Raw genomic sequence first — 23,201 nt, forward strand, 5'->3', positions numbered from 1 at the left:
AAATCAGTTCAGAAGGCAAACAAGCAACATCCAGGAGCTGCATATGTTAACAAAATAGATGCATATGTCAACTACACTGCCTTCCAGCACAGATTGCTGGCTTGGGGTTTTTTCCTTGTCCACTGAGAAAGAAAGCATCAATTCCCATCTATTTCTCAGCATCCTAGGTTTTGCTATTTGCCACCAGACCTGTATCAGCACATTCATGTTAAGGCAGCTGGTGGCAGGGAGAGAAGAAGAGAATTTCCTGGAGGAAGTCTCTGCTCAGATGCTGTGGAAATGCAGCAGAGGTGCACAGCCAGACTCCAGGCAAGAGCACAAAGCAACAGCAGCAGCTGCCAGGCAAGAGAGCAGGGTCCATGTGAGGCTGTGGGACAAGATCAGAAGACTCAAAAGTGCTTCTCCCTACTTCTCTTCTCCCTACTATCTCTTCACTGTAAAATAGCTGGACCACCAGCCCAGGCTGAACCAAAGCAAGTGTTCAAGCCTTTCCTTCATCAGAATATCTAGGTTGAAAAAACATTGGTTATCTTGTTTTCAGTGGGGGAGAAGAAAAGAGGAACACTTACTCACTTTGTGGACAGAAGGATCCTGCAGTTGATGACAGGCATACCTTGGAGAGCAGGTGGCTGAATTAAGAAGGGAAAGCACTGATGTGCAGGCACTGATTCAAACAAGTGAGCTGAGTCTCAGACAGCAAAGCAAAGATTCTACACCACCCTTCAGCAAGGTCCACTCACCTGGCCTTCTAATTACTTGTTGAATAAAATTTATCTACCACACAATGCATGTGGTGTCGTGAGGATGACCAAGATCTCTAAAGAGACTTTCAATCAGGTTGTAAAGTGACTAAAAAGAACAAACGCTTCAAATAAAAAGCAGAAATATCAAATTGTCTGCAGCTGAAAGTAGGACAGTTAAATACCATTGTTGCAGAGTTCTCCAAGCACCCTGAGAGCTGAAGACAAAACAAAATATAAGTTTCTAAATCCATTGTGGAAGCAAGGAAAACTTAAGAATAAGGCTCATGGAGCACTTGGGATACTGATCTTCTAGAGACTGACTTCCAAAGTCTTGGACCCTGCACAGACCTTGCATAGGAGCAATGTAGTCTTTCCTCACACAATGTAGTGATTATTGACATGCTTGTGAGGAACCATCTCTACTGTTATGGTCATCCTAAACTAGCAGATTTATCTTTGGTTAAATCTATAATTATTGTCATGTAAATGACAGCATATGGCAGCTGTGAGGAGAGAGGATTTTGAAATGAGAATATCCTCATGTTGCAAGACTTGTGTCCAGAACAAGCACGCTATCAATACAGTTGTAAGTTCAGTTTAATCAGAAACTACAAAAATGGGTAGCAACTAATATATCATGTAGCCAGAATTCATCTCTGTGGTAGGTATAAAATATCAACTGTACACATTAAACAAACACTATTATTCTTATTGGTTATCATAGTAAAGAACGATGTTGAGAGTTTGGTATCAAGCATCATGCAGAGCCAAATATAGCTTAACAAGATGTCCCCACACACAGACTTCCTCAGTAGGTGCCACAGCAAAACCCATCACTTCTCAATTCACAAAGTAATGGATCTCAGCTCCACCAAGAGCTGAATCAGCAAACAGAACAAGAATAACCTATCCACCAATAAGATAAAAAACAATTTCATTCTCCCACTGCACTCACACTTGCATCTTTTCCATGGTTTTGAGTCTTGGGGCTTGGACATAACACCAAACTGCAAGGTTACAGACCAGTTCCACAGAAGACCACGCCATCTGAGTCCCCTTACCTGCTGCCAGCTGGAAAGTCACTACAGACAGCCAGCATAGAGCAACTACCAATGCTATGGGCTAGCATGACCAAGTCCTTGGTATACACATTCAATGGAAGCAAGAGGAGCAGCAGAAAAGCCTGCCAGGCTTTGATCACAAATAGACAGCAACTCACAGGTAGACACAGCAGCGCAAGAAGCTCCTCTCCTACAAAAGAAACAGGGTCAGCCTGCACCAGAGAAAGGGGTGGACAGCAGGACGGTTCAAATGGCACTGCTGAAGCTGGGAAGGATAGGAAAGCCACTCCAGTGCCTAATTCCTACTATCCTAGCTCACAGTGATTTTCTTTTTATGCTAAAAGAGCTGAATGAAACAAGCTGCTGACAATCTGTCAATGGCTGCTGATGAAAGGTGTATGACATTAAGAACAAAAGACCTGGGTTCCACAGCACACCTGTTAAGAGAAATCGTGTGCAGGATAGAAATTTCTTTCAAGTAAGAATACAACAGTTAAATTAACACCTTCAGGGCATTTTAAGGAACATGCAGTATCATGACAAAAACACATGAGTGGAGCTTGGAGGATTTATTATTTATCAAAGGCAAACAATACCCCTCTTCTTGGAGAAGAGGGATACTAAAAAGGATTGCACCACCTCTGCAAGAACACAGCATACATGCATAGTATACATAATCCTGAATATCAGCATGCATTAAATTAACTGCAGAAACTTTAGGCATTGCCCCTCCTGTCTAGAAGAAGCTACAGAACAAGAAAAGCCATTAACATTTTAATGAACCCGGGATAGCAGGGCCCTAAGCTTTAAGAATTTGGCCTCCAGGGGTTGTGCAAGAAGAAAAGGGGGGGATGGAGTCACTGAAGGAAATCTCTGGGGGATAAGCAGCACGGGTAGCAACCTGTTACAGCTCCCAGGGATCTGAAACACAGGGCATGCCTTTCGAAGAAAGGAAAGCTAAATGAAGATCCCGTTGAGGCACCAGGAAAGAACCGCAGACATTCAAGCCCATGTTTCTGTCTTTGGAGACTGCACTTTATAAATCACAGGGTCTTTCAGGACTTACCTGAGAGAAATGTCTGAGTTCTGTGGGGAGCAAAATAGCACACAGGCACTTGTGACTGTGCTTAGAGCAGAATCCTCCCCTCCCTCATGCAGAGCAAACACTTGCACTGGAGCTCCATGGAAAGCACCTGAGCCCTACCCAAACTTCAGGGTCATCAAGCAAGAATGCTTCAGTGACCCAGTGTCTTCACAGAATTGACCTGTGGTATAAGAATCCAGGAAAAGATTTAATCAACCCCAGGGAGTGTGAGGGAACCAGCAGTAGCTTCAGACACACAGCAGGTGAGTTTCTATCTCAGAAGATTCCTCAGGGAACACTCTTGAGTTTCAGACATGCTTTGCCAGCAAGTCAAAAGCTCAGGCATGTACTGTTGAAGTCCTACTGAGTCTGTTTTCTTTAGCCTTAGAATGAGCACATGAGCTTTTTGAACAACTTGATACCAAGAAGCAGAGATAAACTGGATTGCCAAATAACCTTCAAAGTGTTCACCATCATTACGCTGTTTTCTTAGCACAGCTTCTCTGCCCTCTTATATTCCAGTCCTTGATTCATCCTTTCAACCTTAGCACAAATAACAGCCTCAGCCAGACTAGAAAAGCACAGTAGGGATGCTTCCTAGGAAAATCTGCATGAATACATGGGCCTTCCAGGACATGAGAAATAGCATCAACATGCAAATACTCCAGGAAAAGTTTAAGAATATATGGCTGCTAGCCTTCCCAAATCCTTTTCGTTATGCTCCACTGAGGCTATCCTTACCTTCGCCAGACTTCTCTCACATACACAGGGAGCATCAAATTTACATCTGCTCAGGACTTTTTAGTTTTATCTCTTTGAAGGATGTTTGTAGTTCTAGATTCACTCATTAACCAAGAAACTGCTTAAAGAATTTATTATTGTAGCACATTTTTAACATATATACTAATATGTCTTGGGCATTTTAGAACACCTGAGAATTTAAGAGAGACACATGTCAGAGTTTCCCTATGGACCCTTCCCAAGTATCTACAAGGCAATGCTACCTACATGGCACATAATGCTGTATGGCACACGTACACAGAGCTACCTGCAGAGATCAGCAGAGACTGATCCCTCCTCTAGATGCAGCACCTCACAGCTGCTCCAAGCACAACTGGCCACCACAGCTTGGAAGGGCACCCAAGTCCATCCCTATGACACACCCATCATCTCACGTGGCTTCAAATGGGAAGCCATATGTTCATATGTTGGCCAAAGGATTATAAAGTAGGAGAAAGGAAGACATGTTATCATTTTATTATGGCAGAAATGGAAGTACTCAGTTTATTCAAAACCCTTTTCTCCTTCTGTGATGAGAGGTTAAAATAGAAAAAGCTATTCCCATGCAGAGAACATTAAATGAATTTATATCTGCATTTTTAAGCTCTTAAGGAAACAGAATGGCCAGAACTGAAGGCAATTAGTGCACCAAACCAGACAACTAGAACAACAAAAAACACAGAACAATGATCTCTTATTTCCCAAGCTCAGATGTCACCATCACACTCTCCTATTCATGCAGCATACTGCATTTTGAAAAGCAGAGCTGTTTTTCCTCTGCCTGAAAGGAACATGAAGAGTTCCTATTTTTTTTTTCCTAAGTAATTTTGGGCAGTCAGAAAAAGAAAACCTTTTGGAGTGCAAACAACTGAACAGGACAAACCTGTGGCAGGTTTAGAATGAGACATACTGGGAGGTGGATTCAAAATACAAAGCTAATAAATTAAAGTACTGTAAAGCTCAAAAACCTTTTGTGAGAATTCCCCCTGCAGCATCCCAGATGGTGTGTCATGCCTTTTGATTTGGAGAACCATGAGACAATCATAAAAATGGCCAAACAGTGGAAAGTAAGACTAGTTATTTTCCACCATGGCCCCCCTGCACCACATTGCACGGTGCATTTTTAATTTGAAGAGTCAAGTCATGCAGTAACTGTGACATAATTAAGCAGAGGGAAATGGTATCAGTCACCTTCTGCAATGAACCACAGAGAAAAGAAAGCAATGCAATAAAATGGGTAATTAACACTGAACCTTGGATATAGGAAAGGAACTGCTCCCTGCCACCTGCATTAGTTCAACCCATTACTGGAAAAAATACTTCCCTGTGCAGTAACTTCTAATGACACACGCATCTACCCAGCCATAAACATTCACACCATCTGCTCTTGTTACAGCTCAGTTCTCCAGCCAACTTCCAAGCCAGGCTGACAAGAGTTCACATGGCTCTGATCCACCAGCTCTTTTCCAAATAGTTATTCATTTGCAAAGAGAATTACTAAGCCAACAGAGGGTTTCTTTTTGTATGAGGTCTGTCACTGACAGCACCCAACTCAGCCAAACTCAGTAGCCAAATACCACATCAACTAATGTTCATATATTTCTAAAATGTTTTAACTAATCTCTCTCTTCCGTCTCTGGGTTTTTTTCCAGTTTTCTTCTCTTAAAAGGTTTTCCAAATGTGCATAAAATTATATGGTTCACAGAAATTTTTTCAGCAATTGCCTGGAGACTCATCACGCTTCATCAATTATATTATCAGATAGAGATAGACTTTAAAGCACCAAAACAAATAAAGAAAATATGCTATAGAAAGGTGAAGTACCAACAATATTCTTCAGTCACAAAGAGTCGATGTGAAGTTAAACCATCAAGGAAAAAAGGCTCCCCGTTACACTGTTTATTTTCTTGAATATTCAATTACAACCCTCATTTATTTACAAGGTTACACAACCTTGATAGCTCCCACCCCTTCCATCACAGCTGAGAGAGCATTTTGAGCACATCCACTGCATGTAAGGAAGCAAAAATAGCTGACAGTTGCTCTAATTTGGTAACACAGATTCACTGGTTTCAGATCACTGGGTCAAAAGACTGCTTAAAGGTGACCCACCAGCCCCTGAACTTCTTGTAGAACTAGTAAGTTCACCAGGCCACAGAAGAAAAAAAGATGTTTTCACTCCATCACAATGCAGGACAATATACACAGCAAGCATTGCAACCCATGTTGTTTCCAACAACACATTTTAAAAGGTTGTTTAAAATGTGTTGTTTCCAACAACACATTTTAAAAGGTAGGATCTCCTAGCATTCTTTTCTGCATTTATCTTTGTAGATGACAAACAGCCTGATTCTTCTTCCAAAAGTACAACTAGAAATATCAGCACCCTGCCTCTTGCTAATCCCAGGTAAAGACCAAAGCAGAGATAAAGAACTGGACTTCTAACCCACAGGCAGTCCTTTTTTTAGGACAGAAAGCAGCTTTATTTTTTTTCAACGTCTTCTTTTTTCTGTTTTTTTCCATCTCTAAATGCCAGGCATTTCAGAGAGCTTGGGAAATGAAGTCAACATTGTGACAGATAGACATATGAAACTACCACATGAAGCATTTTTTAAATTGAAAAATAAAACAGGCTCTCAGAAACACAGAACTACAGCCAAGCACTATTTTATTACTGTATTTATACCACAAACTCCCTTCTCCTCTTTCCCTCCTTCCCTCTAGAACTAGAGGTAAATCCATGAATTAGACAAGAAAGTGTTCTGTAGGACATAGATAACAATTTCTGAGACAGAAAAACCCTACTAACACAGTTTTCTAGACCATGTCATAGGACAGTATAGAATCAAACAAATTAACCTTGGAGCTTACCATTTCGAGACAAATCAAGTTCCACCAGCTGCATGAAATTTGCTATTTCTGGAGGGAGCCGTTGGATTTCATTATCACTAAGTCCAAGTTTCCGTAACTTCACAAGCTGGAAGAAAGGCTGAAAGAAAGAAAAAATTGCATTTCAGAAAATATTCACATAACTCACATATAGGCATGATAAATGATGAGGAGTAACTAGAATCACTTTCAAAATGTGAGCTAATTAAAGCTATTGCATGGCATTAGTTATGCAGATCTCCTTCACATCTGAACCAGAACAAACATTTTGTTTTCATTTTCACATGCAGACAAACTATAACCTGTATTCTATATAAAATGAAAATGCATGTTAAAAAAAAAATAATCCATAAAGCTTGCTGTTAAAGATCATTGCAGATAGACAGCAGCAAAATCCAGAGTGCCAGCTTAAAGTCATTAATGCGGCAAGGCTACCAAGCAGAGTAATTAAAAGCATCCTAATTACACACCAGGGCTCATTAGGAAGTTAATGCAGAGGGAGACTTCTAAAGAACAAGATCCAGAAAAGTGATGAAGAGGGGCTGACAAGGTCTTCTTCAGCAGTGAACACCAAAACCAACTAGGTTACAGAACCAGCCTCCCCCAGGCAGGCTTTCCTTCCAGCCTCAAACACCCTCTGTTCTATGGCCCAGTTTCAGAAGGACTAATGAAACTTGGGCAGCATTTCAGGTCTCCTTTGCTTGAGGAAAAACCCAGCCCAGCCCTGTCCATGTGAGAACACGGCACACAGTGCAGCGTGCTATCATTGCCTGACCCCAGCTATGGGCTCAGGGGGTCTGGCAGCACACAAGACAAAATAACCATCAAACAGGCCAAGCTGAAAGTCAGGTCAACCCCAGGCACTGGGAGCAGCTGGTGACGGAAAAAGGATCATTTAAAACATATCGAGATGTAGGCATTGCTAAGAAGGTTGTGGAGCTCTTAGGGAAACTTTCCTTTCTTCCAGGCAGGCCTTTCATGGGGTGAGGATTTGTGCAGAATGAAATGACTTCACACACAAGTCATCTTGATCAAAACTGAACAGACTCCTCCAATTTTGAGTGAGTTTTGTGCCCCTGGAGTGCACAGGGAGTTTGACCCAGCAGTCAAACATGTGCATCTCACCCTCACAGCATGTGTACATGCCTGGACCCCCATGGTTTTGCCAACCTTGGGGTAGCTGGAAGATAGTGTGAATTTGGGATACCCACTTACATTTCATTACCTACAATCCCTTCTAGGAAATTAGCAACTCTTCTTGAGGTTTTTTTTTATTTAAGCGATGGAGTATGTGCTCTAAATGTCACTCAGATATTACTTAGATTGACATAAAAAGGGACAGTAAGGCATGTTACTAGGACACAAGGCAAAAGCAGTTTCATCAATCTGTATTACAATACAGGTTTTCAATCTTATTTTGAGTGGTCAAGATCATAAATCAGGTTAAGTGCAAGTTTTGCACTTCTGCATCAATCTTTCAGTATACACTGTGTCACAGAAAAATAAACCACATCTGAAACAAATGTGTTTTCCCTCAAAACCATGGTTCCTTTTAGGGGATAAGAAGGATAGAGCTTTAAAAAGTTTATAAACACTCGACAGTAAAAGATGCAACAGATTTGAATGTGGAATTTCAAAGGCATTTTTGAGTCAGAATGGCACTCCTCCACCCTCCCCCATATTAAGTGTTTTATAACACAGTTGAAATTTTAAAAGGAAGGTAAAATTCTCTGTAATTCCATATTTCTAGCTCCCTAAAAACTTATGTTCCAATTAAAATAGTCACAAATGCTTTTTGCTTTTTAATCCTTCATTGTCCTCAAAAGATCCATAACTGCATTTTCATATCATTACCATTCTTACCTTAAAACAAATGTAGCCCTTTCTCTAAATATTTATTAATATGCCTAAACCAAGAGTCCATCAGAAGCTTAGAAAAGCACTTAAAGACACTTTTGTGAAAACATAGCAGGAGTACACTCTGCAGAAGAGATCCCAATCTGTCCTAACACTCCAAAGTAAATACTTGCCAAAATGTGTTTCTCAAAGCAGTGTCTAGCTGCTAAACTGTATGAAAGTTATAAATATTGATGTTCTCCTACAAATCTTATCTGTGCAACAGTTGTCCCTGACAGATATTCAATGGCAAGTGTGCAAAGACAGCAGGAACATGGTTAAAAGACAGAGCAGTCATCCAAAGAGCTGGATATCCACAGGAAGGTTTGAGGGCACCCACAGTACCACGTGTCAATGCAGTTCGTATTTATTAAATGTGCAGAGCACGTGTGCAACAAGCAATATTACACAATATTTAAAGATATTCCTTTTCCTTCAGCTGACTACTACTTAAAAGAAAAATTAACTGGAAGGTTTATTTTCCATCTGCATAACAATTTTTAATGAATGACACCATTTCCTAGATAAAATCAAACTGCAGTTACACGAATGGCATTTCTTTGAACTTCTGGTTTGTTTTTTTTCCTTTAAACTACAGGACTCAATCACTCTTGCATGTTTAGTGCATCCTACTCCCATTTCATTAAGTGTTCTTCCTTTCTCTAAGACACATCATTAGTGCTCTGAAGCACTGCTGGAGAGGCAAGCAATTCCTTTTAGCCATATATGTTTTACCTTTCAAAAAGGCCACAAAGGGAATGAAGGGAAACCAGAGAACAAAGAGAATTAAAAGCTTACTCAATAGAGTTCAACAAACATAAACATATATATATGTATATATATATACGTATGTGTATAAACATCTGAGATTTTTAAAATACATGCCAACAAGAAACATGTTCCTAATTTGATGTTTCTAGCACAGTTCTGCCTCTATTTGATAAGCTCTAACGTGATCCAAAGTGCAATGGGACTGTTGGCCAGAGCAGCATATCCACCCAGCACGCTCTAATAGCTGGTTTTGATTGCAGACCCAATGCCTCTATGAGTATCTTGGCAACACTTCTAATGCTGCTTAGTTTAGCCAGCCTAATTAATAGTGCCTCAATGAGAAAAATAATGCCACGAGCATAAGCACTGAAGGAGCCTACAACTTGCTATTTAGTACCAGTTCCTGACCCTCAACTGAAGCTTTTCCTGCTATCAAAGAATTTATAGAGGTTTCTATTATATGGATTTTATAAGAATATACATCTTGAACAGATCCCTTCTCTCACTGGAAAACTAACCAAGACTCTCTCACCCAGACACATATTTAAAAAAAAACTTCATTCTGACAAAATTGGGTCGATGTCAGCCAACAGAAGAAAAAAAAGTAACAGATAAATGCATGACTCACTGAAAAGTATAAACAGACAGTGTGATCCCACAGCCCTCATTTTTTATACCTTTTTTTTTAAGAATACACTACAACTGGTACTCAATTCTAGAAAAAAAAAAGTTAAGAGAATTAAGCCAAACTAGTAGGATATTTTCTTCCATGCAAGTGGCCAAGACAACATATCTCTGCATTTCTTTCAATGGGTCTCCTGAAACAAAAAATACTCATGCCTGAGAATTTTCCCTGAAAATTCAGCATCTTAGCTAACGGGAATAAAAAATAACATAAATGGACATACATGAAAACAATAAACAGATGAAGTAAAATGCATAGGAGGGAACAAAGATGTATTTGCAGCTAATGCTGTTTAAGGGGCAGAGCAACATTTCAGCATCATCTGAGCTGCTAGAGCCTTTGCAGTCTAGAGACATGTCACACTCCAAACCCACCTGGCACAGGTAGCATAACTAAATGCTTACTGTGTTAAGCTCAACATTTCCATAAAAAGGCTACTACTACCTATTGTGACCACAACTAGCAGCAAAGAGAATCAAAAATTCTCTTTAGGCAGAATCCACCGCCTAATTCTCACAATGGGCTAGCATAAGCAGTAGAAATTAGAATGAGATGTAAAGGAGAAAGAAAATTGCAAATTAACTTGCTTCATGGTTACACACACACCAGATAAGATGAGGGTTTGGTGGTTTTTTGCTTCAGGATTTTTTTTTGCAAGCACTTGAGCTGTTGCTGACAAGATTAAGAATTTGTAAGCATTTGCTCTTATGTCAGATCTCCCTCAGATGCCAATATGGATTTTCCACATACACATGCTGCCTCAGCTTTTAAGGCTTCTTCAGGCAACTACATTATTATATTAAAATGAATTATATTTAAATGAATTAAGTAAGCTCTAAGACAAGAGTATGTTATTAGGTGCTGTTTCGTAAGTATGTCTGTATTTATTTCACCCATTTCCCAAACCTACAAATGACCAACTAAAGGCTATCTGTGCTTTAGAATTAAGAAGTGGTACATAGCAATTTAAACACAGTTTAACTCCTAAATGCATCCTTGTTTTAAATCTTACTTCAGGCTCCATTTTCTTCTCCTGCATTGTAAACAAAAATCAATGGGGACACCATTTCATTTGTTTACTTCCAATCACCAGCTATGTGTGCTCCTTCAGTCCTCGGATAAGGGAAATTAGCAAACAGCAAATCCTTCCCCACACTTTTTATAGTGCTTCAGAAAGATCTTTTTCTGAGGTCTTTCTTCAGGCAAACACAAGTAGAAGAGGTAATTTTGGTAAGCAAAGCAGTGAACAAGAGATAAGGCATCAATCAAATCCATGAAATAACCTTGCAACATAGCTGCTCCCCAACAAGGTCCCTAGCCCCTTGCTTTTGGGCCCCTAGGAGTTACTGTTTTGTCTGCACTGTTGCTTGGCTTCAGGGGCAGCAGAGGAAGCCTGTAAGAATATCATGCTATTTAGTGCAATTCAACAGAAGCCCAACCCACTTTAGGTGAACACACTGCTTGGTGCTCAGGACACCATGAGGAAAACAAGGATTAAATCCCATAGTGAAGCAGCACCAGTGATTCCAAGCATTCAACTTCCTCAGAATGGGTTTAATAACCAGGCTCTGGCACAAGCATACACACACATTCCCAATCTGCCTGAAGGGCAAAGGCAAAGAGGGAAGGTTGAGCTTTTCCTCATTCTTCTCCACTCCACTTCTGTCCAAGGCATCAACAGAAAGGCCTTTGACAGACTATCAATAGGGGTCACTCAGTTCTAAGGATTCCAAGGAGATAGGCCACTCAGTGCCCAACACTCACCAGCTGGTGGGATTTCAAATATCACTTCTATTCCAGTCAGCCAGTGGACATCCCAGTCAGGAGCTCTCAGCAAGCTGTAATGCACCCTGCACTCCACTACTGCCTCAAGACATCACCCTCAGTCAAAATCCACAACTAACCTGTGAGCAAAAAACTCTTTCTAGGATACAATCCTGTACATCATTGTCTTAAAATCCAACCCAGAGACTTCTGCCAGTAGCATGGGGGGGAGGCGCAGAGGAAAACCAGCAAGAGTACAGAAAACAGACACCTTTCCTGTAGAAGCACATCCAAACTAGCTGCACAATAAAATGCTGAGGAAGCTGAATCCTATTCTGGATTCATGAAGTGTGAAAAGAGACTCCAGTAAAGCCTAGCATGGTCATTCTCAGTGTGGCATCTCCCACAAAGCCTGCTAGCAACATCAGGACTCCTCAAGTCACTGTCTCCTTTCACCTGTGAGCAAGGACAGCTGGCAAAGGCAACAGGGTTTCACAAACATGGATCCCATGTGATCCTTTGGGCACAATACCCTTTAATTTTCAAATAAAATACTCCCTTAGATACAGAAACAATTTCTGAGGGCAGGGATGAACTCACAGTGCAGCACAGCAGGGTCATCATGCAATTGATGACTGCATCAATGCAGCAGCTGATGGACTTCCTCTGGAGCCATGAGGAGGAGATGCAGCAGCAGCTGGTGATGGACAGCAGCACACAGACCTCTGCCTGCCTGTTCTGTGGCAGGCTGGCAAATGGACAACCACTCCATGCAGCTGAGGTCTCTAATTCTGTCTTCACATGTGCCATGAGCAAAGCCAGAACTGTTATATATACTTGGCATGATGAAAGATTGTTTCACACACCCAACCATGTATGCAGAATATATTCAAGCTATCCTTTGGTCTTGCAACATTCTACTACCAACTTTGTGATCATGAATATTAGTGAAAAACATCACGGAGGTGGACATAAAAGCAGGAGTTCATACAAAACATTAATAAAATTACTAGATCTCACAACAAGAAAAAAATATTAATGAAATAGCACAGTTCATGGGCACATAGCCTAAACAGAACCATATGCTGCAACTGCTGCCTCTCCCTCCAATGGGTACTTGAAAGCCCAAGAGAAAGGTAAGCCAGGCTGTGGGGGAAGGCCTACAGAAGACAGAGCAAAAATGATACCAATGTCTCACTGAAGCTGATATTCAGCATCGACCTGCTACACTTCTGACACCCCATTTTCAAGCATCTGCCATTTTCTGAACCACTGACAAGGATGGGCCAATTGCAGGTCCTACTCTCAGTTGTTACCATTCCCTTTAAAAGAAGACAAATAGGGGACTGTCCACTCTTAAAAACCAATACACTGCAGCACTGAATCAAAATGCTGCCTTACCAAGCAATGCACTGACCAGGTTGTCTCCCACTGTTCCTGGCAGACAAGGATTTACTTTATCTTTTATATCAATTAAGCAGAAGCGACAAAGGTAAAAGAGCACTCCATGCTAGAGGTGTTTGTTAGAGCACAGTGGTGAGAGGGACTACCTCTGCCTTTAAGAGAGGCCAGAAAACAGCTACAACAATGAAATAGATTCATTGCAGTTAAATGCATTTGCCATTTGGAGGGAAAAAAAAAACCAACTAAAGCCCACATTAATCTCTCTAATGAATTTCTAGCATGCATTTTTCCAGTATACGAGACTGTTGGCAGGAGGTAATGTCTTTATTTTTGACCAACAAATATAATTAGAAAAATAACTCTATGTATAATCATAAAACTTATTTTAGAGGTACAGATGTATAATCTCTGCCCACAAACCTTGTCTCATCTATGTACATCACAAAGAGAAGGGAATGCTACCAGTTTACTACAACAGTACACACCTTACAAAAAAAAGTTAAAGGTATTGAAACGTATTGAAAGTACTTAATTACTTTCAACTCAGGACAAAAATCAGTAGAGCTGAGTTGTTACTACAAAAAACTGCCATTAGAAAATATTTCAAACCAAGCACACTTCAAAAATCTTCTGAACAATTGCAGGGACACTAACAGGGAAGACAATGACTTTCCTCCCATCAGACTGTGGTCTTTCACTTGATGTCAAAAGGTAAAGTATTTCTTCAAGTGTGAAGGAATACAACAGAGAAATCTGGAAAGTAGGAGGAGAAAACCTAGACATACTTAACTGGCAACAAACTTCTTTGTAGCCTTCAACACAGAGCTCTATGTTTAGAGGTATGTTAATATAAGGATCCAATGTTGCTTCTCTACAAACTATTATGGATTTTAATAATTCAAGCATATACTGCATGATAGTACTAATTGACAGTAATGACAACTGGTTCCAAAAGGTAACAGTCTCAAGATACCAGTGCTCTTAGCAAGTATTTTAAAGAGCATTTGTCATACTGAAAAGAATCTCAAACTTTCAATAAAACTACTTTTACTGTGTGTGCACAGTCTGCTTCAGCTTCACCCAGTGGCACAGTTCTCTCTCTGACACTAACTGTAAATACATGGTTGTTGAAATCATACAGTGGTACTTCTTTAAGGATTTACAGCGAGATGTGCAAAAACACCATGACATTATCAATGTAGAAAGTAAAACAATTAAACATTTGAGGGTGAATAAACCTTAAAAACCACAACAATTAAATCATTATTATCATTAAAACCACCCAAGTTAAAGATGGGCAAAATCTTTGATATGCCCTCTATAGAATCATAAAACAGGTGAGGTTGGAAGGGGCTCTAGAAATCACCTAGTGCACCCCCTGCTCAAAGCATGGACCACCTAGAGAAGGTCACTTTGGACCATGTTCAGTCAGGTTTACAGCATCTTCATGAACAGAGACTGCACAACCTCTCTGGACAACCCATGCCAGTGTTTGACCATCCTCACAGTAAAAAGTATTTTCATATTTCAGACAGTATTTTCATATTTCAGACAGTTCCCTGTGTTTCAGCCCTTGCCCACTGCCTCTTGTAAGGTCACGGGGCACCCCAAGCAAGGTTTCATGCTGATTAACATGTATTTATGTACAACCATGAGCCTTTTTCTTCTCAAGGCTTAACTCTTCTGGCTCCTTTAGCCTTCTCTCCTGAGAGATGCCCCAAGCCCTTAATAGTCTTTGTGGTCTCTACAGTGTATGTCCAGTCTCTTCATTTGGGATACCCAGCACTAGACAAAGCACTCCAGGTCTCCCCAATGCTAGCCAGAGGACAGGGATCACCTGCTGGCAATGCTTTGTGTTGCACAGCCCAGGATATTGTTGGCTCTCTTTGTCATGAAGGAGCATTGCTGGCTGACAGACAACTTGCCCACCAGGTTACCCATGGCCTTTTACTGGAAAACTGTTTTCCAGATGGTCAGCCCTCAGCCTGTACTGGAGAACTGGGTTATTTCTCTCCAGGTGCAGGCGTATTTCTCTTGACTGAACTTCATGAGATTCCTCTCTGCCCATTTCTCCAGCCTCTCCCTGTCCTGCTGAATGGTAGCATAAACATCATTTTTACCAACTTCTTCCAAGGAGAATCCTAAACATACCAAAGTTTGTTTTCTCAAGATGCTGCTTATTGTTCTGTTCCTTCCTCTCAGAACCCAGAACTCCACCATCTCATGGTCACTACAGCCAAGGTGACCAAGGTCAGTACAGCTACTACAACCCTGATCTTCACATCTCAACCTGCCTTTTCTTTTTTTTAAGTATGAGGTCCAACAGATCACCTCTGTCCATTAAATCCTTGAGCAGCTGCGTTAGGAAGCCATCAAAGCACTTCAGAAAACTCCTGGATTGCTTATGTCCTGATGTGTCGTCCTTCCAGCTGTCATGTCATTCAAGACCCACGTGAGGGCCTAAGCCTGCAAACATGAGACTTCTTCCAGGTATGTGAAGAAGGCATCATCTACTACTTCATCCTGATCAGGAGACACCCAAAACAATGTCATACACTAATCCCAACCTGCTCTCAGCTGGCCCATCATCCATCCCAAAGAAAAACTTCACAAATCCCTGCTACTCTCTCATCCAAAGGACAATTCCCCATCCTTGCTTTCCTGGCCTGTCCTTAAAGAGCCTGTGTTTATTCACTGCAGCACTCCAGCCACGTGAGACATCCCACCACATGTCTCCAAACTCAAGGAGATCTGTGCATTCAATAAAAGGAAATAAAGTTCCTATATATGTACAACTTAAGCAGCTATAAACACAAATTTAAAGAGAGGTACAGTACGATAATCGTGTCTTTCCACAGATTACTGGCCACTGACCAAACAAGTGTCTTTCAGGCTTATGGTTGCATAATGACAGAAACAACGGTAGAACAGTGAAACTCAGTTCAGAACAGGTTTGTTCCTGAGACAAAGGTATGGTATGGGAAGAACAGTGGGACTGTTTCTTAAGGAGCTTTCACATGATTTTAGTAAGATAACAGCACCCTGGATTTCAACAGCACACATAATAGAGATACCAACAGTGCTGAATGTCAAGCAGAGCAGACCAGCAGCATCTCTAACAAAGAAACTGGGGCACAGGAAGAGGCCAGGGTTTAAACAGGTCTCTTGGGAAAAGGGTCTCACATCTATCTAGTAACTCTACAGAGAAGCTTTAGTATACAACACCAAGAAGAAAAATCAGAGATGACAGATATAATTTGTAAGCTCAGAGATGTGAAATGATTCGGTGCTGCACTACATTAGGTTTACAAACACTACATAAAAATCATTCCCCAAAGGAAAAAAACAAAACTTCCTCAGACTCTTAGGCTAAACTAAGTGCATAGAAAAAATTTTGAAATTTTTTCTGCCACTGGAGTTTTTCCATAAACAACATCTGCTAGAAGTATCATGGGAAAGTGGTCTTTATTCTTTGAGTTAAAGAACGGAGCAGCAGCAATACAAAACAGCAGCAAAACAAGTGTTATAAGCTATTTCCACCACCCACCAATGCAAAGAACGCTGTGATTTAATACAAAGGCCAAAATATAATACTGCATTCAAGGGTTCCTAAGATTTTTTTTTCTATCACTGGAAAAAGAAATATGTAGGGATTCAGTTTTGTACTGCAAATTTGAATCACAGAGAAATTAAGTTGACAGGATGTATTTGCCCTTAAATTCTAATGTACTGCAATAGAAAACACCATTTCATCAACTACAGACTGATCTATAGAATTGAAAGCATTTTACTTTTATCTGATGCTTTTCATTAGAAAAGCTATTGAAACGCATCATGCAGAATGTGTTATTTTCTTCTATCAAAGCAATTTGCCAGAAAGCCTACTCTTCAGTGAAGAATAGTTTTTGACGTGCAGCAAATGATATACTGCACATTACAGCCTGAGTTGAAAAATTCATCAAGTTTTCACTCCCAAGGAAAACAAAAATGCTATGGGTTTAGAAAAGAAAACCACACAAACCACATTTTTAAATCGCTCTATGCACACTGGCAACCACTTTTTTTTTCTCCAATAAAATCAGATACACAAAATAATCAACAGAAGGCACATGGGATCCAACACAGGAGAAGGAATTATTTAAGCAAGTTGTGAGCTACACTTCACCACCGACTCTATACATAGCCCATCCTTTTCAGACCAAAGGGTGCAGCTCTTTAATTTGTCTTGTAAAACAGAAGTGGCGAGAAGCATGCTGACAGCTAGAAATTGCTGTTCTGTGGGAAAACAGCCACATCTGCTGAGAAAGGCTTCAGAGAGACTTCATTATTGTGGAAAACCACCAGCAGCTTAATAGTATACAGCTTGCTCCTCCAGCACATCCCACCAGGCTGGCTTATCCTGCAAGAAGGGTAAGAGCAGAGGAGGGAACCTGGGAGGCAGCAGGCAGGAAGGGGAAAGAGCAGAGTACAAAGAAAAGAGATGTTTGCAAGGGCAGTCAAGAACCCAGCACAGAAGGGATGGGAGAGGAAGCAAAGCATCAGCAACAGACGGTAGACAGAGCTCTTTGGGTTGGAAGAAATAAGAAAGATCCTGGAACATGAAGGATGGGGGAGGGTGGGAAAGTATGAACATTCAGGGTGAGAAGTCTGAGACACCAGTGGTAAAGACAGAAAAAGGTCACCGTCAATATAAGAACAAGTTCTGCATCATGTAACTGGGGAATGGAGCAAAGAATGGATCATGGGATCCAGCAGAGCAGCTAAGGAAACCTTGACAAAGGTTCACTTACTGACATGGAAACCAAATGTGCAGCAACAAAATTATATAAAAAACCTTTAAGTTACTCTACAAACAAAAATTATTACCTTGTATTCTTAAAATGCTGACAGATACAACTTGATAAAAAAAAGCATTTGTAGGGAAAAGGGGGTCAGAGAAACAGTTCTTTTTCTGGTCCACATATTAATGCCCAAGGAAGCAAACATGGGGAAGAGTAGAAATAACAGGGGCACCTTTCTCTGCTCCTCTGACATTTTTTTTCAGGTATTTTCCAGATGAACCCTTCCTACCCTCTCCCCTTAGAAAAAAGAATTCTACCATGCATTTTGGTCAGCTTACAGAACAGAAATAAAACTAGCAAAGTAACTCCCTCAACATGATTCAAGTGTATTCCTTGTTTCTCCTGAGGATATTTCACATGACTCTCATAACACACAATTCAGCAATAGTGCTGAGTCCTGCTAGTCATTTTCCTTCAAGATGCTACAGCAATTCTCTAAGTTGTCTTCCATATTTTGATAGGATTCTTATGTGTATTTCTTCTGTTGGGTTTTTTCATTAACACCCTAACACACGCCATGTTCTACTAGCTTATTCTAGAATAAGAGAGGTTTTAAGTATGCTAGGAAAGCCTACAAATTAAACAAAACCTAAGACTACTTCTGTATCTCAAAATGGAGATTTTAGGATGTATTAGAGTACATTCTTTTACTGGTGTATTGGCTCAAACCAACCAAAGGACACCTTTTATAGCTACTTGATAGAAATGGGAGCAGAGAGAAGTGGGGGGGAGGAGGGAAGCATGTGCATCCAACACAAATTGCCTCATCAGCTTGAGAGAAATGCAGCAGATCCACATATTTCATCATGCCACTTGCTGATATTTATCTCCCTCAGAAAGCTTTACATTTGAAGGGATGAAAAACAAAATACAAGTGGATGTAAAGTGGATGTCTAGAAATAAAGCCATCATCACTGTCAGTCTTGTAGCCATGGCAAAGTTGGTAAAAGAACTCACCAGTATCTACTTGATTTCAGAGAAGCTTTACAAGACCTCCTGCCTGCTGTAGAAGACCTTTCAGACCACAGCTGCCCACACTGGGGAAGTGAGCCTGAACTACCTATGTGCACAATGAAGAGCTGAGCAGCAGAGCTGGGGTCTCCTCCTCCATCCATGGCAACTTCTGCTGCAAGTGACAGAGTTTACAGGGAGTTTCTTCTTCACTCTGCCAAGGTGAGGCTTTACAGCAGCAATTTCCTAAGGGGCATCACAACCATCTCAGCAGCACAAACACCTTATCAGTGTTGAAGGATTATATTATGGCATCAGCACAGCCCACAGGTGATTCACCAGGAATTGGCACAGATCACTGTGAACTTCAGGACTTCATCAAGCACTGAAAAACACCTAACTAACCAGCCACTGAGAGTTACATAATTCTCCTGACTTGTTTAGGCCTCAACTCAGCCAAAATCTAGCATGATTTTATATTACTGCCTTTATGTATGTAGAGAAGAAACTTAATGGAGGTAAGGTCAAACTAATATAATGAATTACACTAAATTAAGGACGTAACAACCACTTTTATCTATGCTGACCCAACAGTTTGTTAATTACACACTCTGATGATTTCCCCCATGTTTTCTCTACCAGAGGTATGGTCTACCCCAGCTTTTTGCACTGATTACCAATTCTGAATCTGTACTTTGCATTGACACTACCCTTTAAATACAACAGCAATGAGTACTGTATGCTGTAGATACCTTCCACTGAGAGATCTTCCATGATTCTCCTCAACCAGATTCCAAGAGGAGAACTTTCAGAACTATCTGCTGGTAGAAAAGTTGAACAGGGCTCTTCCCATCAGTTTTACCCTCAATACATTAGTTTCACATTCAGGACTGCAGCTCTATTTTTGTACCTCAGAATTCTGCAGAGTCAACACTTACATGAGGTGATGGTGCTGTTATTCCATTTATCAGAAATCATTAATAAGGAACTGACAAGGAAAGTTCATAGGTTTGTGCAGGAAGCCCCAATAAAAATGCCTCCCTGCATTGCTGACAAGGCACAAAGTACTTAGGACAGATACAAGTATGTTTCTGTGGTTGTATTTCTTCAGATTCCTCCTAGTCCAGCTAAAAACCCACAAACATATTCCTACAGTATATTCAGGCACTCCTGTAACATGATCCATGCACATTAAAAAAAAAAAAAAAAAAAAAAAAAAACCAAAAAAAACCTTCTTTCTAACTTCAACTTCTGCTTGATTCCACCACAATGCCAAGGAGCCTGGGCTGATTTTTGGAGTTTTTTAACCCCCTCAGCTATTTCTTACAGGTATGGGATGTAATGCATAGTCACATGCAACTAATGGGAAAAAAGTGGTCTATTTAAGCCTCACAGGGCAAAAAAAGGCTATTTCATATATTATGGTTCAAGGAATAGAAGAGAAACAGTAAATAGCTGCACTCTATTTACAGAAATTAGTACCATGTAACACCATGAACAGACATCATCCTTTACATTTGTACACAGCAACCAGTCAGTGGTGAATTTATTAGTTTTTTTTTAAATCCAAGAGCCATGGGTGTCAGTGGGATTTTAGTCACACACACATTAAATATCCCTGTAACATGATGTGTACCAGCCTGAAAGCCAACACTAATAAGAAAGATCTTGTACAAAGGGACTCCTGAGTTTGGTCTGTGCACAAAGCCAGCAAAAACTGCTGGAAGTAAAAATAGCACCCACACACAGGCTATGCAAACCAGTTTTGCTCTACTTCAGAAGGATAAAGAGTTCAGTCACAACAAGATGCAAACTTGTGCCTAGGTTTTTCAAAAGAAAAAGCCAAATTTAACACATCAGTCCAACTGACTATTTTTACTAGTGTCTGAAGGAAAACCTAGCCACCACGATTACTCTTACTATATAGAGTTGAAAAAAGAGAGTGTATGTGAGTGCACCGAATTTCAAAAAGGAAAAAGTAAGGCTGTTTAAGTCTGGGTACGAACAGAGCAACTTTGATTCAGGTACAAACAAAGGTGCTTTTGAAAAATTTTCTGGCTAGTGAGTTCAGTTTCTTGGATTCGAAGTTAGTAAGAGTCCACATAGCTTTAAGACGTAGGTTCCAGGTAACACTTCCCGTGTCAAACTCTACCAACCACAACTCACAAAGGTTTCTGAATTGTCCAAAGTTTAAGGAACAAACAAGGGGGAAAAAGCTCGGGGGTCCTCAAGTCAGAAGTGGAGCATGCCTCCCACTCCCTCCGCATCTGTGGAGCCGCAGTGCCTCGCTGGAGCCACTCTCATGGAGTCCCTCCGGCAAAATCTGCAAGTGCCACCCGGAGAGGGACACTGGTAGGTACCACTTCAAGGTCTCAAAATCATGTTGACTTTAACGTGAATTCCTCTTTGACAATAACACCAAAAATACAGTATGCATAAAACTCTGAGTACAAGCTTCAAGTGAGAAGCAAAACACTGACAACTGCGCGGGACTTAGACCGAGACACAGAAAAGGCTTATTCGTCTCTCGTGTTTTGCACAACGAAGTTTCCAGGAGTAGAAAGCAGAAACGGGAACGCGGTTATCTGCTGGAGGGTTTTGGTTTTCCCATGTACGGAGCAGATAGTATCTACCGAAAGGGGAAAAAAGGGGAGGGCTGAATATCCTCCAAGGTCTCGTAATTCCGATGACGTGCATGTTAATCACAATATTCACTCATGTCCTGCGACTCCGGCACCAACCCCCCTGCCCTCCAACAGGACCTGTCCTGCTGCAAGGCGCGGACCTCCAGGTTTTGCTCATGAAAGCTCATTTCCCGTCAAACTCCGGGGAAACGCTACCCTGAAACTCCGGCTCTTCCTTTAACTCCGAGGGCTGCTACCACAGACCCACGGCCCCAGGAGCCCCTCACCGCCGCCTCGGGGCGGGCGCTGGACCGGAGCTCGGCAGGCACCTGCCGGGGCAGCTCACCTGGGTCCCCGCTCCCACTCCCGCTCACCTTGGGCAGCTCGCGGAGCTGGTTGGCGTCCAGCAGGAGCTCCTCCAGGCTGCGGCTGTAGCGGTAGATCTCCTCGGGCACGGCGGCCAGCGAGCAGTGCCGCTTGTCGATGGACTCCACATGGCGGTTGCACCGCCACAGGGGGATGCAGTGGAACATCGCCCCGCCGCCGGGGGCCGCGGGGCGGGCGCCGCCGCTCACCGCCGCCCCCTCCTCGCCGCCGGCCGCGGGAGCTGCTGCCCGCTCCGCCGCCGCGCAGCGCGGGTCCCGGCGAGCCAGCGGCCGCAAGCCGCATCCAGCGCGCCGCCGCCACCGGCGGGAAGCAGCCCCGGGCGAGCGCGGCGGCCCCGGGAGAACAATGGGCGGGAGCCGGAGCGGGGCGGAACCGGGGGCGTCCCCCTAGTGCCTCTCGGCGGGCCGCTGCCCTCTCCGCAGAGACATCGCGGGGCGCCGAGCGCAGCGCTGCCGGCCGCCGCCGCGCATTCCCGCGCCTGACCCGGAACACGGGCGGCCGCTCCCGCTCCCCCTCCTCTCCTCCCCCGTCCCGGCTGACATCAGCGGGGCCGGGCCCTGCCGCCCTGCCCCGCCCCGGGCCCGGACCCGGCCCGCCGCTCGCACACCCCCCCGCTCCCGCCCCGGCGCCGCCTCGCCCCGGGCAGCCGGGGGCGGGCGGCCGCACAACTTTCTGCCAAGGGAAAGAAAAGCAACGCCGGCTGGAAGCTTCTCCCAGCTGGAAGCGTAGCGTGCTGCCCGGCAGCGGGGCTCGCACCGCAACCCTCCGCCCCGGGGACTGGCGGGGCGCCGCTCCCCCAGCAGCCGCCGGGCCCGCAGCCGCCCCGGGCGGGCTCGGCCAGCGCCCCGCGCGGCGGGCGGCGGCTGCTGCTGTCGGAACGGCGGCGTCCGCAATCCCCGGGAGTGGCGGGGAGCGGTTCGGGACGCTCATTTTACCCACTCTGGGACATGCCGATCCCTACCTGAAGCGCCGAGCGGGAGAGTGCGCAGACCACGCTCACAGTTTCTTTTAAATTGTTAGAATTCTGTCTGGAAAGTAGCACAATAAAATGTATGAAACGCACTCTAGGTACCTGGCCGTGAGTAATGTTTTCCCTCTCAAATTGCATTAGTCTAACATTAAAAAAGAAAAGACAGAAATATATGCTATCCTCAAGGCTTTCTGAATTACGGGGTTTTTAATCCACTTTCAAAAGGGCAATCGTTATGTCACAAGGGTTAACAAAGGCAAATACTCCGGCAGTCCTCTGCCCGCGTCCGCCGGCTCTGGTCTCCGGCAGTGCCACTCCACAGCCCTGTGAGTGGGGCGAGGTGCTCCTGAG

The 23,201-nt window shown here is 42.7% G+C and overlaps 1 protein-coding gene across 1 annotated transcript in view; it reads right to left on the reverse strand.

The window, feature by feature from the left end:
- Positions 1–22,401, reverse strand: part of LRRC1 (leucine rich repeat containing 1) — a 71,071-nt gene extending 48,670 nt beyond the window's left edge. The window contains exons 1-2 of the mRNA XM_054629397.2: positions 21,868–22,401; positions 6,540–6,657 (exon numbers count right to left, since the gene is read on the reverse strand). Coding sequence (XP_054485372.1) covers positions 6,540–6,657; positions 21,868–22,026 — 277 coding nt within the window. The 5' untranslated portion in view covers positions 22,027–22,401. The remainder of the gene's footprint in view (positions 1–6,539; positions 6,658–21,867) is intronic.
- Between the last annotated feature and the right edge of the window lie 800 nt (positions 22,402–23,201).

This window comes from Agelaius phoeniceus, chromosome 3 (genome assembly GCF_051311805.1).
Source record: "Agelaius phoeniceus isolate bAgePho1 chromosome 3, bAgePho1.hap1, whole genome shotgun sequence".
In the NCBI taxonomy this organism is placed as follows: domain Eukaryota; kingdom Metazoa; phylum Chordata; class Aves; order Passeriformes; family Icteridae; genus Agelaius; species Agelaius phoeniceus.